The following is a 16,325-nucleotide window of genomic DNA, read 5'->3' on the forward strand; positions in this document are numbered from 1 at the left end:
TTTTGTTTGAAATACGGTCAGTCAGCTGGGTACCCAGAACGATCTGTAGGCAATTTCTCTAGAAAACATCTAGTAAGTCTTCACTCGCTCTTCGGAGCGCCCTTGCTTCAGTTTGACTACTCTCATCACTGAACCTTTAAATATTCTAATCTTGGTTTGCAGACTTATCTTCCTACTCTTTAAACTTTTTTAAACTGTGGAAAAATTACCCTGAGCCTGTGCTATTCTACTTTTAACATCTTCACTGCTTCCACCGTCTTTACTAATAATACTAACAAGGTAATTCAAGCTGCCCACCTGATCAATCTTTTCGTTACCCAACGTCACCTTTTCATCTTCACTTGTTCCAAGCCTTAGTGACATAGTCTTCTTAACATTAATTTCCAAACCTATTCTAGCACCCTGAACTTGCAAAACCTCTAAAAGTTCATTCATATTGTTCACACTTTCATCTAGGATGCTTAAATCATTAGTATAATCTAAGTTCAGGGGAGTCTTTCCTTTCCATTTGATTCCGTGGTCTCCCATTACCTTCCCTGTGCTCTCTAAGAAGAAGTTCATTAAAATGATCCATGTAAAAGGGGATAGAACACAATCCTACTTAACTCCTAATTTAATACAAAACCGGCTGCTAACCTCATTTCCTACCTTAGCCGCAGGAGTATTATTCTCGTACATAGCACATATCACTTTAATGTATTTTTCTGGTATACTATATAAGGGTAAGACCTTTTCTAAAGCTCTTCTTTCAACAGAATCGAACACTTGCTCTTATTCTATAAAACTGAGGACCAAAGGTGTTTGACAACTAAGGCACTTCTCAATTATTAGCTTAAGAGTGAAAACTTGGTCGACACATCCTCTACCTTTTCTAAAACCGTATTGTTCTTCCCTTAAAATTTTGTCTACAGCATCTCTCAGTCTAAAAATTATCATATTACTAAGCAATTTGCAACCTACAGAGACCAGACTAATACCAGACTAATGCCTCGATAACTTCGAAACTCATTCTTATCACCTTACTTATACAGTGGTTATTGCTATCTCAAAATCTTGATCGGTTGTATTTGGGCGAAAAGAGGCGTAGGAGAGGGGCTTGTTGTCCTCCGATATTTTCGGTAACTCAAAAATTGCACAAGGACTTTTCATTTCCGTTTGAATGAGCCTCCTTTGGATTTTCTATGACATTTGGCTCAATGCAATCACCTTTTTGAAAAAAAAATAAACACACAAATAATCTAGCAACCGTGATTCTTCTTCTGGTAAAAATACAAAATTATTCGGTTTTAGAGGTTTTTCTGTTTTTCGAACATCGAGAAAATTTTCTCAATTTCGTTGATGGGTTACATTAAACTTAATACATTTTACACGTTAAGAATCAGCACAAAAAGCTAATTCTTTTGACGTATTCACTATTATCAAAATTCCTTTTCAGATTTTTGGTTAGTATTGGGCCAAGTCACTCCTTACATACATTCCGTTACCAAAAACTGTGATTAATTGTAAGTAAAGTTCCTTTTTTACACTTTTGGTTACTATTAGCCTGAGTCGCTCTTTACTTATAGTACGTTACCACGAACCGTTCAAAATTTATATTTAAGTGTTTGAAAAAACAACCTGTTCAGAATCAGGGTTTTCATTGAAATATAAGCAAAAAATAGATTGTCTCCCAGAAAACAGACAATTAAATAGTAAAACTTTCAGCCTGACATCATTGCTGAAAACAAATGACCTTTGAAAAATAGGACATAGGAAGTTTTGTCACTTAGCATTCTTCGGGTTAAAGTTGTCTTTCAGTGCCACTAAAAGGAGAGAAATAGCACTTGGTTATTACGAAATATCTGGCATTGCTTAAAAAACACCTATTCGAAAGACGCCTTTCTAAATTTTTTCACAAGCCCTTGCTTCATGTTTTCAGCCATCAACTCGACTCGACTCCGCATCAATTCAGAGTTTTTTTGTCCAAATATTTTCAAACACAATCCGGCAAATAACATACTTTAATTTTACTGTTGGTGATATTAATTACTTTCTAAAAGGCCTTAATGAAAGCACTTGCCAAACTGAAATTTAATCATTTCTGTTCATTTATGTTTTAACGTCTTTTATCATTCTCATGAGAAATAAAACTTTATTTTCTTTGCAATTGACGAACTGGATAAAGTGACTAAGGTTTCCATTTAAACATTATTCATTACATTGGGACAAACAACCTGATTATTTTACTTAATTTTAAATACAAACGGACGCTATCAAATGTAATACTCATGTAATTTTTTATTTTTTTTTACTTTAAAATATAGTTATTTATTCTGCAAATAACCCACTGATTACAAAAGATGCTCCCCAGTTAAATTTGTAGCCCCTTGGTTTGGTTCTACCGGTTGATTTATTGGTCTTTAAGATTGTTCTTACAAGCAGTGAGACTTCAAAGTTTACAGTACAAAATACATGTTATAGAAACATTTATTATAAAAATTAAGCGTACAAAAATAAACTATGGCATCACACCTTCTTTAATCTCTCGCTATAATGTCAGATCTACTGACAGCACCAGACGCTAAAATCGAGGTCTGTATGAAGAATAATGTTGAGGAGCATGGGAATACGGTGCTGGCGTGTAAGGTCTTGGTGCGTAGCTCTTTGGAGAGTAAGGTTTTGAAACATATGGTGCTGGTGGGTAAGGTCTTGGCTCATATTTGCTGGGAGGATAAGCCTTTGAAGTGTAAGGTACTGGATTATAGGAGCGTTGTCCATACGAAGGGTCTGGATAATACGGACGGGGCTTGTATGGGTAGGGCTTGTACTGTGGCTGGTATGGTCTACGATATGACTGTGGTGGGTATGGTGGTCTGTAGGGTCTGTAAGGCTTATAGCTGTTCTGTGGCTCTGAATTAGTGCTTTCCCCTGGAGCTGGCTGATTTTCAGCATTTTTTGCTGCAATCGGTGCTACTTCAGCAGTTTGAACGTCTGCAACAGGCAATGCAGACCGTGCTTCTGCTTCTTCAGCGGCTTGCTCTGCTTCTTCGGCCTCAACAGCTTCTACAGGTACCACTGCTTGTGTTTTCACTTCTTCCTGTTGAAATGGAGTTTCTTCAACAGCAGGATTATTTTCTATTTCTTCTGCAAGAACGTCCTAGAAGAGGTAGATCAGTCAATTTAAAATGGGGATCTTTATCTGTGAGCACAGTAAGGCAGTTAATCAAAATATTCCTTAGTAGCCCTAAATCCAAGTATACTTGTGTAAGATCTATATCACATAATACAAAATTCTTCATTACTATTTTTCATTTATTTACTCCCTAGGGGCGAAGAGATGTAGTTTCTTGAAAACGTATGTTGTTTTTTTCAGTGTCGACGCAATCACGCCTAAATTAATTGTGTTATTTACGAACCTATTTGAGCTCAAAATATTCCAGATCTGCGGAGTTTTTTTTTATATTCTGGAAACTGGGAAATCAATAGATTTTGTACAATTTTTACTTGCCTAACTCCCAAGCTTGCATGTCCTCTGAAGTACACGATGTACCTCTTTTGACTACACATCGTTTAAGGGCTATTTTGAGAATTGCCCTAAATTTTTATATATTAATCACTAAAAATCCGTACGATTGAAGGGTAACTATCCTAAAAGAAAAAAACACTAAGCGCACAACTCGACATTTATATAAATATTTCAGATCAGCAAACTTTTTTTAAATTCTGGAAACTGGAAAATTGACAGATTTTATACAATTTTTATTTGCCTAATTTCCAAGTTTGCTTGTTTTTCGATGTACGTTATGTGCCTCTTTATACTATACATCGTTTAAGGGCTGTCTAGAGAATTATCCTAAATTTTATATATTAATCACTAAAATACCTACAATTGAAGGGTAACTAACCTAGAAGAAATAAACACTAAGTGCACAAGTAACAATTTATATTTTGTTTCCACCAAAGTTGGTAAATAAAGGCTTATAATCCAGTGGCCATACCACACAAAAAAATGTGCAAAATTGAAAAACTCGAACAATAGCTCTCAAAATATTGAAGCTATTTTTTCCTTTCCTCTAAAATTTTCTGTTAAAGCTTTCCACCACAATAATTAGGTCCCTAGAAGAAGTCTCCAAGATACCTGGGAGTCTTGGTGCACCCCCCCAAAAAATGTTTATAGATACATCAGCATTAAAATAAATCAAGTACGTATTCTACACAAAATGCTTGATATTCACCAAAGTTGTTATGTTTAAGGTCGTGGCTTATAAAAATTGAGGCTAATATTATAATATAAATTAAAAAATCCTTGTCTGGCTACTCCCACCAAGACTACCTTCCTATTATTAATCAAGGTTAACTGGTCTTATTATTCATGTAACTTTATGGTCATCAGTGTCATCAATTATCGTATACACTAACTGCGTCAATTAAAATACAAACTTAGTGAATTAAACTATAAATGATTGGTGAATCACTAATACATACAGATACTATATCAATAAGAAAATAAACTAAAAAGCAAAAACACGCAGTTTTCCCATAGAAATTAAAAAGCAAATCTAAAGCTTAAAACATTAAATTGTCATGAATAGGGATGATGTTCCCATTTTTTAGTTCCCTCGTCATCCTGGGCATAGTCAAAAGTGACTAGATTTTTTTTTCCTTTACTGTAAGCAAAACCCTTTTTTGTAGTCATTTTTTCATTATTACATTCAAATTACAATTGTCAATTTAAGTATGTCCGGCAAGTATATAATAAGTTATTGATTCATTAATGTTTTTTTAATTAATGGTTTATTTTTCTGTTTTTGTTAATCGGCTAATTTAGTTAAATTAAACTTTTAATTTAAGCCATTCAAATTGTTTTCCGTAAAGCACAAAGGACACATTAGCCTTTCCGGGGACGTGGAGGTTGGCGATAACAAACTTGTTTTTTTGGCAAAATATTTTTAATATCCACTGACCTTCGTACCGAATCAAAAAGTCAGCAAGACAAATCTTTAATTATTTGTCATTAGGCTGTAAAATAGAGATAATTTCTCTTGCATTCTGTTCTTTAATAACACAACATTACATAGATGATGAAGCTATTTCTACCGTTTCAGATGTTTTGTCATTTATTTTAGTGGTGACCACACCCTGTTTTTTTTTTATTTTTTTTATAGATCACATTCTAGTCTAACCTGTTCAGAATATTCAGGTGCATGGTATTAAACAAATAAGTACAAGGTTGTTCCAATAATTCCATTTGTTCTACATTATAGAGTCAAGGCCGTTTTTTGAACCTTTACTTTTGGATTTTGGAAAAAAAATTGAGTTTAGGGTTTGGACAAAAATCAAGCATGCTCTTGGTAATATAGTTTGAAATAAAGTTAATAACCTATTTGTTGCACTTACAAATCCAGACTTTGTAGAGTATGTATTTGGGAAAAAATATTCCCTAGGAATTTATTTTGGATCGGGCTTGAAAAGAAGGGGTAGGGTGTAATGAAAAGAGAAAACATCATATGGTAAAGACAGAATAACCTTTATTTACAACCTACCTCTATGAAGATTTACCATTGTGTTTCTCTGTAACACTCCAAGTGCTATATGATTTACCAGCGGTGTCAATTCACGAAATTTCAGGGGGTGTGGGTTATATTATTCAATACAAATATATAAACTATTTCTTGAAAACGGTTCCATGTTTTCTTTTGAAATTGGCACCCTGGGATTTTCTGAACTTAAAAAATAATTTTGAGAGGTCACAAGTTTGAGAAAATTCGTTTAGAGGCTTGATTTTGGAAACACACTTTTTATTTAAATGACGTTACATTTTTCATGTTAATGACATAAAATTCATTTAAAGAACCACAACAAGTAGATACATGACAGTATTGTAATGAAGTCATGCACTAATGTAAAACCCTTTAGCATGTAATGAATTATACGCTGTTCTTACTCTTAATGCTGACCATAGTTTTCCGTCAACTGAAATAGTTGTAAAACAATGCGGCGGAAATACTGTCAGTTTAAAAAATACCGACCATTGTGTGGAGCTCTTTACCTAACCGTTGTTTTTCCAGCTGGATTGTCAAAATTGACCGAGTATATGCCACTTCAAACACATTATGCAATTCATCGACATCTAAAACGTCTTGAATTAGCACAGTATCGTATCACTTTTTAACCTGAACACACCAAAAGCCTTTCCCTGCGAGCTGTAACACCTGACCTGCGTTAGATAGGTTTTAATGCTTTACATTTTGGTGGACGGCTTTACCAACATTATATTGCTGATACATGTATTCCTGTTGAACGTGATCAAATTCAATGGATAAAATTAAATGAAAAAACTGTTATGGTTGATAACTACGTAGGTGTTAAATGACTTGGACTCGAAACAGAATGCATTGCAATGCGACTTCATATTGCAATACGAAGTCTTTGGCGAAAAAGTAATGCTACAGTCATCATTCACCAGATCAACACGCTACTGTGCTGAACATTTCGAAAGCTCCATCGTTATTGGACGAATCCAAAACCCAGTCGAAATTGATGATTTTATTTCTGCTGAGACTCCAAATACCGACGATCCTTCATTAAAAGAATTACTGTTAAAGTGGATCATTCATAGTCTGTGCGGGGAGTTAAATCAAAAAGCTAGTTGTATGATTGAAAAAATGGAAAATGACAATGCCGCTTCAGCTTATGATTGAACTTAAATAAAAATTACCGAAAATAAACGATGTTTGGCTTAAAATGAAGCAGACACCTATGTGGAAGGACGCTGCATAGCACCAACTGAAGCATACTGGCGAATATTTAGCAGCGATACCCAACAAATGAAAACCAACCAGGAATTTCCCTATTATTGAGGAATGCCTGAAAACTTTAAATGGAATGAAAAAATCGAGAACATGACAACCACGAATCCGTCGATCCCGACTCAGTTGAATCTACAACGTAAACTACATAGCTCATCCAGAGTACTTCTGTTTGCGAGTACTTCTCAATCATATGAAGGATACAACAGGTTTTCAAGATCTATTTATAGTGAATCAAATTCGTTATGTGATATACAAACAAGCATGTCTAGCTCATGTCTGTGGATTTGACGATAAAGGGTGGATAGATGGCCTTGAAGAATCGGTACTGTCCAAAATGCCTTCTGTAATGGAATCAGCCTTGTTGTTACTGACTTTTGTGACAACATAATTAACGCAAATATTGGTACGGGTGAAAAATCTGGAAAAGAAGTTCACCTCTCTCGAGTTACCTTCGATTACAGTAAAAACCCAATTTGGATGTGCACTTCAATGACACCAATTCCCACTTCGACCTGCGTTTGCACTGACGGAAAGTAAATGGCTTCCTTGGCAGAATAATATGCCAACAATAAATTCCTTCTCAGTGTCGAATTTTGTTAAAAGGGTTAGGGGTATCATAGTTTTAAATACATTTAGGTGGGGAATAACAGGCAATGGTTAAAAAACACTTTTCCATAAGAATATAATTTGAAATAATAGATATCAAATGAATTAATAGCTATAAAAGTACACAAAAACATTACAGCCAGTGGAAAACTTCACTTTTCAATCTGAGAAAATGAAAGAGTGACCCATTAGAATTATACTAGAAAAAAATATATTAGATCTACGCAAAAATTAAAAGAGATTGAGAGACCAAAATTATAATGACACAGTTGAATGGCGAAGAAGTATTTTCATTCATGTTGAATAACTGATCAGGGTTTTACTGTGATTGTTAAACAATGGAAAAAATTAAATAAAATTAAAGAATTTCTAGATATGCCTTTTTTCTATTTTTTTACTTTTCACTATTCCCTTCTCTTTTTACAGCTAATACAAATTCTATCTTTTTCGGATTTTTTTTTTCAAGTCGATCAGTTAAGCGGATATGTTCAAAGTGAAAAGAGTTATGGCTAAAAATTCATGTATATCAATACTGCTTTGTGGAACATCTTTGAAGTTGTGATTGTATGTTTTAGCTTGAAAAAATTTATACCGTTTCAGTGGCGTCTTAAAAAGCCAAAACAATATACCTGAGGTTCTGCTGTTTCGTCAGATGGCACGGCTTCTTCTAGAGACGCTACCTCCGAAATGCCCCTGTCAGAAAATTGTTCATTATCATTTGTCAGTTCTACTGAAGAAGCTTCAGGAGCAATTTCTGCTGGAACACTATCAGGTGCTTCGATTGGAGATTCAAAAGGAACTGCTTGATCTGGAATTAATTCCTCGGCTTGATCAGAAACAAACTCATCAGGCACTTGTACATCATCAGATACTTCAACTATTTCAGATAACTCAACAGGTGCCAATTCTGACTCAATTGGTCCAAGTAGTACGCCCTCTTGCTCAACAGGCTCGATAAGTGCGTCTTCTATTTCAACAGGCTCAAGAAGTGCACCTTCTGGCTCGACAGGCTCAAGAAGTGAAACTTCTGGCTGAACAGGCTCAATGAGTGCAAACTCTGGCTCAAAAACTTGAACAAGTGTGGATTCTGGTTCAGCAGTATCAGAAGGTGCAGCTTCTACATTTTCTATTGACAATACAGGATCGACTTCGAGTGAAGCAGTATCCTCAAAAATGGTCTCGCCAACTGGACCTTCGTTAGTCAAACCTATCTCTTGTTGTTGTTGTTGTACAACTTCGACTGTTTGATCTTGTGTGTCAGCAAAAATTTCTTGCTCCGTAATATCAATTGTTGGAACTTCTTCAACAGGAGAAATTTGGACATTATCTTGCTCAGCATTATCAGTTGGTATGAGCGAACGTAAATCTAATTGATCGCTGTTTTCTTGTTGTTGCTCATCACTGCTGGATATAACTGGCTCCAACGGTAATTCAGGCACTGAAATATTGAAAGTCAATTAAAAAAGTAGACAAATAATAAAGTAAAAAATTTTTAAAGCTAATTGAAGTTACATACTAATCTTAGTGTAGGGGAGCAGCCACTCATAATTAGGACAATTTCTTATCATTTTAAGTTTTAGTATTGCTCGTTACTTTCATGTGACATTTGTTTTATCATTACCATATACTGTTTAATTTTGTGTTCCTAAAGTCGTCGCACTTTCACAATCTGAGGCTAAAGCTCAGCAGCAGAATTGTCTAAATAGAATCTAAACAAATTCTAAGGAAAATTAAGGAGTATTTTATCTCAAGTCGAGATAAAATAAGTAAGATAAGTCTCAAGTCAAGTAAGACATGAAGATATAGTAAGGATACAAAAAAATAATAATTTTCGATCATTGCATAAAATTTTTAGTTTTTTTTTGCTGAATTCGAGAGCAGGTGTTACCTTTCAGTCTTAATTGAATTTAGAATTTTTAGTCGTATTTTTCTTACCAGTTCTTACGAATATGTCCTTCTTATATAATTAAATAAAAAATAGATTTCTTCAACTGAAAATAAGGAGCAATACTGAAACTCAAAACGAACAGAAATTATTTTGTATATGAGGGGGGTTGCTCCTTCCTCAAACCCTCGCTCTTTACGATAAAGTCTTAAAGTTCTTTAAATATTTCTGATTCAAAATCAACCGCTCTTGTGTTTGGATAGTCTTTACAAAAGAATCAGGACAAAAAGTCGAAATTTACCGTAAAGAGCGATGGCCGAGGAAGGGGCTGCCTCCCTCATATGCAGAATGATTTCTGTTTGTTTTATTTTTTAATGATGCTCCTTACTTTCATTTCAAAACACTTGTTTTTATTTAATTTCTGACTGTTTTTCAAATCATGCCAGGAAATTCCCTCCCCTACCTCCATATAACATTTGTCTTGGAAAATTCCTCCCAGAGACACCCTTCTCCGGGGAAAACTCTCTCTATGAAATATCCCCACCCCCTACCGTTGAAAATTAAAATTTTACACATATTCTTCAATAACAAATACTATATGTGTACAATACTGGCAAATTGCCTAACTTACAGCCCTTTCCCCAGGGACTATGGAGGGTTATTTTTATCACCAAAAGCATAACTACCGGATCTTTCAACTATGGTGAATCAAATGGCTATCTTAAATTTTGATCAAGCGTGTTTGGAGAAAAAATGGGTGTCGGAATCATTTAAAAAGGGCACTAGAACACTTGATTTCTGTTCGAAATGGCAATCCTTCAATTTTCTAGGATCATTGGTTTGATACTAACAACTATAAGGAAAAAATGAACAAACAAACACCCATTCGTTATTTTTGTTATGCCAAAAAATAAAAATTCAACATTTTTGTGGCTATTAAATTTTCTGATTACCACCTCTGGTGGAGGAGAAAATAAAAACTGGGGAAGTCTATGTTTCATGTCAACATGAAAAATAGAAAGTTCGTCAAAGTCCTTGCGAAACGTTTGCTTTATTAATTTAAAAATCATGGCATGTCTTTTGTGTCTAAGTTCAAATCTTGCCATGATTCCAATGGTGTTATTATGCTAATGAATCATACTGCAGAAAATTGCATTGCTTACCGTCCTCATTAAAAATTGGTTCAAGTGGAGTCTGAGCAACTTCAACTTCCTTGATCTGGATTTCAGCTTCAATTTTGTCTTCTCGGGGCAGTAACTCTTCAACATTAAGTTCAGGATTTGACGTTACCAATGGACTGGCAGTGGTATAAACATCTGAGGGCCTATATCCATAAAACACTGGTGGATAGTTGCCATAAGGTTGCCTGTGTGGTGGATATGGAGGTGAAGGATAAGAGGAAGGTCGATATCCGGGATAGGAGGGTTTATTGTATTGCGGCTTTGGATATACTGGCTCAGGATGATTTGGTTTAGGATAGCGACGCTCTTCATACCTAGAGGTAGTGTAGGTTGGTCTCTCATATTTTGGCTCAGGGTAACTTGGTCTTTCATATTTTGGCCCAGGATAACTAGGCTTTGGGTATTTTGGCTGTGGCTTATATGAAGGCTCCTTGTAACTTGGTCTCTCGTATTTTTGTTGTGGGTGACTACTAGCTGGGTATGATGGAGGTTTCTGGTACACATGTTGCTTTGGGTAAGACGGTTTTTGATCAGAGGAATGATGCGAATATCCTGAAGGATGCTTTATGTACTGCTCGCTCTTTGATTCACCTTTGTACTGAATATCTGCAAAATACCCGTTCTCATCGGCGACATACGATACCACCTGAATACGACCATCAGGGAGTGCAACTTCATAATTACCCTTAGTATTTTCACCCTCTCTGGATTCTTCTTGTTTAAAATCTGTGCCGTAGCCGTCCTTCACATTATAATTGTAATTGTAGTTCGGAGTTTTCTGAAAAAGAAAACATGCTGTGAACACCTGTATCAATATAAGGGTACAGGTTATTCATCTTAATACTTTTATTCATTCGCTATTAGATTATTAATTTCAGCGTAAGGAATCTTTCTTAAGGAAAATGATCCCCAGAATTGTCATTACCAGTTTAATCCAGACTAAACCTGCACTTGGGATTTCATGCCTTCGACGTTTGGAAGCTATTTTGCTCTAAAATAATTGATATTATGCGGGTTTCTTTTTCACACCCATTCATTTCTGCACTTAAAAATAGAAATTATATTATGACTGTAATGATTTTACTAGCATATATAAAAAAAATCCTCAAATGAAGTTATTCAGGGAAAAGTAAACAGCTAGATTAAACCGAAAACAAGCAGAAATAACGTCAGGTAATAATTCAAGCCTAAAACAACCATATATCACTATCAATGAATAAATCAAAGCCAAAACGAATAAAAAATATAAAAAATAACCAAGTCAAACTTAAAGCGAACAGAAATTACCAAAAACAGGAGTAAGGACTAAGGCCCAAATTCCTTCTAAATACAATAACATCATTTATGCTTTGCTGAAAACAATGTTCATTTTGAGCTCTGTGTTTTTATTTCTCATGACACCAAGAGAAAAAAAGCACCATAATTACCAAGATTACTGGAAAGAACAAATGAATTTGCATTGAAAGTTTGATATATATATATATATATATATATATATATATATATATATATATATATATATATATATATATATATATATATATATATATATATATGTATATAAGTTTAATATTTTAATTATTTCTTGAAGGAAATATATCGTCTTGAGAAAATCACTAAGCCCATAACATTTAAAGTGTTTGAAGTGCAGTGGATTCTACAAGAACTGAATTCAAAAACTAGTTTTTTTCAACTGAAAGTGGGGAGCAACATTACAACTTAAAACGAACAGAAATTATTCCATATATGAAAGGGGCTGTTCCCTCCTCAATGTCCCGCTCTTTACGCTGAAGTTTGACTACTTCCAATTGAATAAACCTTTTTTTAATTTATTTTTTCATTGTTTTTTTTTAATGCTAGAAAATCCTGCACCCCGCCATGGAAATTCTCTTCCCTCATGATAAATTCCTCCATAGAAAGGTCCTCCCACGCAATCCCCTCCCCCTAACACGAAAACGTCCCCCTGAAAACGTCTGTACACTTCCCAATAACTATTACTATATGTAAACAGTGGTCAAAGTTTGTAACTTGCAGCCCCTCCACCAGGTACTGTGGAGGATTAAGTAGTCTCCAAAGACCTAGTGAACGCACCCGTAATCGGTCTTCTGGCAAAAAATACGAAGCTCCACATTTTTTCTAGATAGGAGATTGAAACATCTGCAGTGAGGTCCTCTGATACCTTGAATGCCATAGTGTGATTTTTGTTAAGATTCTATGACTTTTAGGGGGTGTTTCCCCTATTTTCCAAAATAAGGTGAATTTTCTCAGGTTCGTATCTTTTTGATGATAAAGACTAAATTTGATGAAACCTACATATTTAAAATCAGAATAAAAATCCGATTCTTTGATGTATCTATTAGTTTTAAAATTCCGCTTTTAGACTTTCGTTTACTATTGAGCCGGGTCGCTCCTTACTACAGTTCGTTACCACGAACTGTTTGAAAATCATGGTTACGCACACAAAGCTACAAACTAAAGTAGTGGCTATGTTGAGAGGAAGGGGGCAATAGGAACATTTGTCCCTTCAACAATTTAGAAAAAACTTTAGTTTATTAAGTAGCTTTAAAACTGTTTTTTGTTTTAAGTGTCGAATTCGCTCTTTACTTTGAGCAGATAATTTTTTCCATGCTCGTCTTTAACATAAGGAAATAGAAAAAATAGGGGTCGTAAAATGTTTCACGCTAATATTTTTCCAGACGTTTTGCCTTTGAAACCATATCATCATGTAAAAATGCGAGCCTTCTTAATAGAAAAATGTTCTATGCTTCCTGCTTTGCCACATTTTCTCAGGTCATTTCCCCCCATATAATTGAGCTGTTTTTTAATAGTTCCTCTTGTTTTAAAACTTCCAAAGGTGGAAATGAAAAATAAGAAGGTAGATATGCAGTGAATATAGTTTTCTGAATGAAAAAAATCAGCATAAAAGAAAATAAGATTAGTGCTTTTATAATGATATTCGTACTATAACTTGACAAACTAAATCAGTTTTAATTTGGTGATGGAATTTGGTAGAGGGGGATCTGCTCCAGGAATAATTCAACTGTTCAAATCTTTATTTCCAGCATTTAATAGAAACTCCGATGCTCTTATTGGTCATTGAAATGCCTAATAAGCGCCGATAACATCCTATTCCTTACGTTTTGGATTCACATACTAACCCACAAATGTAGGTCTGCCTCTACATATAATACCATGCTGACTTGTCGCTATTTCCGCTTTTTAAAATATTTCTTTTAACCAGCTCCAAAACAATTGACATAAATGTGCTAATAATTATGACTGTAAGTAGTCTCATTTCACACAATGCCAGCGATATTTGTGGTAAATTTAGCTCTGCATCAGCATGCTGTACGAAATGTCTACTGAGAAAAGAATAAAGTGAATTTAAATAAAGTATGTATATTTTTCTCACAATTTATAGATTTTGTGTGCATATATAAGCGCTACCAATCCATTTATACAAGCAGTACCCCCCCCCGGCGGGGGGTATACGTGAGAGGATCTTTCCATCGCTTACATAAAAGAAGCGATTACAAAATTACATATTATTTGGAACATGAGCATCAGCTCTAAAAACAACATAGCTTGTAGTTATTATGGCTATGTAAAAAAAAAAAAAAAAAAAAAAAAAAAAAAACAGAGCGTAAAAATGAGACAAGAAAAAAATTGTGGATAATGCGACATACATATAACTTGTGGTGTACCGTTTGTCTTAAAACTCTTTTCACAAGTAGCTACTTCAAACATTAAATACGGTTTTTAATATTTTGAAGGATTTTCCCAAAATAGATAGTTAAAACTTTCTGTCACCAAACTTTAATTGACTGTGCAATGTTTTCACACAACCAACCCAAATCTGATCGATTAAAAATTTCACAAATTATATTTATTATCTAAGTACAGCAATTACAGTCAACGTGAAGCAATCTGTCTTTCGGTTTTATAACTCGCAATTTTCCTATGAGAGTATTCACAGCAGTACGAACGATCGACCGAGGCCAAAAGCAGCGGCTATTTATTATTGCCGGTTTGGATGGGGTTTACGTATATCACTCATGAAGAAGAAAAGCTGAGTATTTAATTACCCAATCCCCTATTAGCATTTTCCTCGTTTTACCAAAAATTCTGCAAGAGATAGCCGACGCGCAGTTGCACTCGTGGTGGCTCTTTAGGACTGCAGATTGAGATGGCGTTTCATTATTCCACTATTTCGATCGTGATTTACTAATTTTCAAAATTTCTAAGCACATGATTTGATCTCATTCGTTATTTTCGTTACAAGCTACGCTATATTGTTGAGTGTGTAAGCGAAGGAATAGTTTCATGAGTGTTATCCTAAACAAACTTATCTTGGATGCCAAACTCGAGAAAATTCATAAATTAACAAATCTATTCAGCAATGATAAAGAAGATAATCAAACGGGACTACACTATGAATGAAGACAATGGTTTCAAAGCTTTAGTAGCACATACCCCCTCTCCCAGCTAGAGAAGCATTCCAAGGAAGTTCTTACCCTTCTACCTCTTTTTCTCGTAATCGTCAGCATTTAAACGATGTGGCATTAATATTAAACTTTGGGATCTATCCAACAATAAGAAACATAGCCACTGGTTTTGGGAAACGTTCCTTTCCCCTTTATCTTAGGGATTCAGTTCTTTCCATTCCCCTTTGTCTATCCCCTCAGAAGGCATGCCTCTCAGTTTGGAAATAATGGACTTAGGTTCACCAAACTGATGTAGAAAATTCTTGAAACAGGAAACCTATTATCTTAAATTATATTAACCCTGACGTCAAACAAGGAATAGGGTTTTCTTTAACTTTTACCCTATGCTTCTCGGAAACAAAGAAAACTAAATGAATAAAACCACATAAAGAAGTGTTAAATAACTAGTCACTAATCACAAGTTCGTCGTTCGAATTCCCAGATAAATTGAATTTTACCGAAGATTCCTTCGGTGTATTATTGAAGGTATCATTTCAATTTTTCGGAAAACGGAAAAAAAATTTCGAAAAAATCTCTGGATTATCGTATTAATGGTTAAGACTGGATAAAAACACTTTTCCTTTATTTTGACGAAATTTTTTCCATCTTGAAGTTTTTCAAACGAATTTGAACGTTAACAGGAGGGGGGGGGGAGAAAAATTCCCACAAGTGCTTGTACAGCATTGAAGTTAACAAACAGATAAAACGAACTAACCTCATAATCTCCATATCCTCTATACTCCTTATTCTTGTAGTTTGATCTTTTGGCGACATCTTTTGCTGCTAAGCAAATGGAGATGACTGATAGACTTAAAATCTAAGACAAAAAGTAAAAATAAACTTAAACGGTGAAACTTACTTTCTTTGAACGCAACAAATCAACAAAGGGTTAAAAAGACCTAAGAGTCCTCTGGGAGGCCTGTATACCGTACACTATATGTTGTATACACCCCAAAACTGTGTTAAATATGAATAATGGGTTTCAACATTCAGTCAGTAAAAATATTTAGTCGGTAAACAGTAATACAAAACGCCACTATTTTACTGGCTCAATCTTTTGTTATTAGGGTAAATAATATAATGGAAATGTTTAACAAAAAGTGAAAAACAATCCGTCTCAGCCGGTAAAAGACAAAAAATGAAGTAATTTTAATAGCAATATCATCAAAAACAGTCGGTAAAAATGAAGAACTAGTAAAATTCATTCCTCCCCCCCCAAAAAAAAAACTTTTTGGCTGGTGACGCATCTGGCTGCAACCATATACAAGATGTTCGGAATTGAAGACTTCCACATATAACTGGAAGTGATAGGAGATATCATTGGACATCTTCAATGAAATCGGAGTGATAGGATAATTGGAGTGATAGGAGGTAGTTT

General features: G+C 34.7%; 1 protein-coding gene across 1 annotated transcript in view; it reads right to left on the reverse strand.

Moving 5' to 3' along the window:
* Window positions 1–2,450: 2,450 nt before the first annotated feature.
* Window positions 2,451–16,325, reverse strand: part of LOC136029701 (uncharacterized) — a 95,609-nt gene continuing 81,734 nt past the window's right edge. Inside the window, exons 6-9 of the mRNA XM_065708205.1 lie at window positions 15,663–15,764; window positions 10,446–11,241; window positions 8,027–8,835; window positions 2,451–3,136 (exon numbers count right to left, since the gene is read on the reverse strand). Of these exons, the coding sequence (XP_065564277.1) occupies window positions 2,561–3,136; window positions 8,027–8,835; window positions 10,446–11,241; window positions 15,663–15,764 (2,283 nt within the window). The 3' untranslated portion in view covers window positions 2,451–2,560. The remainder of the gene's footprint in view (window positions 3,137–8,026; window positions 8,836–10,445; window positions 11,242–15,662; window positions 15,765–16,325) is intronic.

Source organism: Artemia franciscana, chromosome 7, assembly GCF_032884065.1.
Source record: "Artemia franciscana chromosome 7, ASM3288406v1, whole genome shotgun sequence".
NCBI classification, from domain to species: Eukaryota; Metazoa; Arthropoda; class Branchiopoda; order Anostraca; family Artemiidae; genus Artemia; species Artemia franciscana.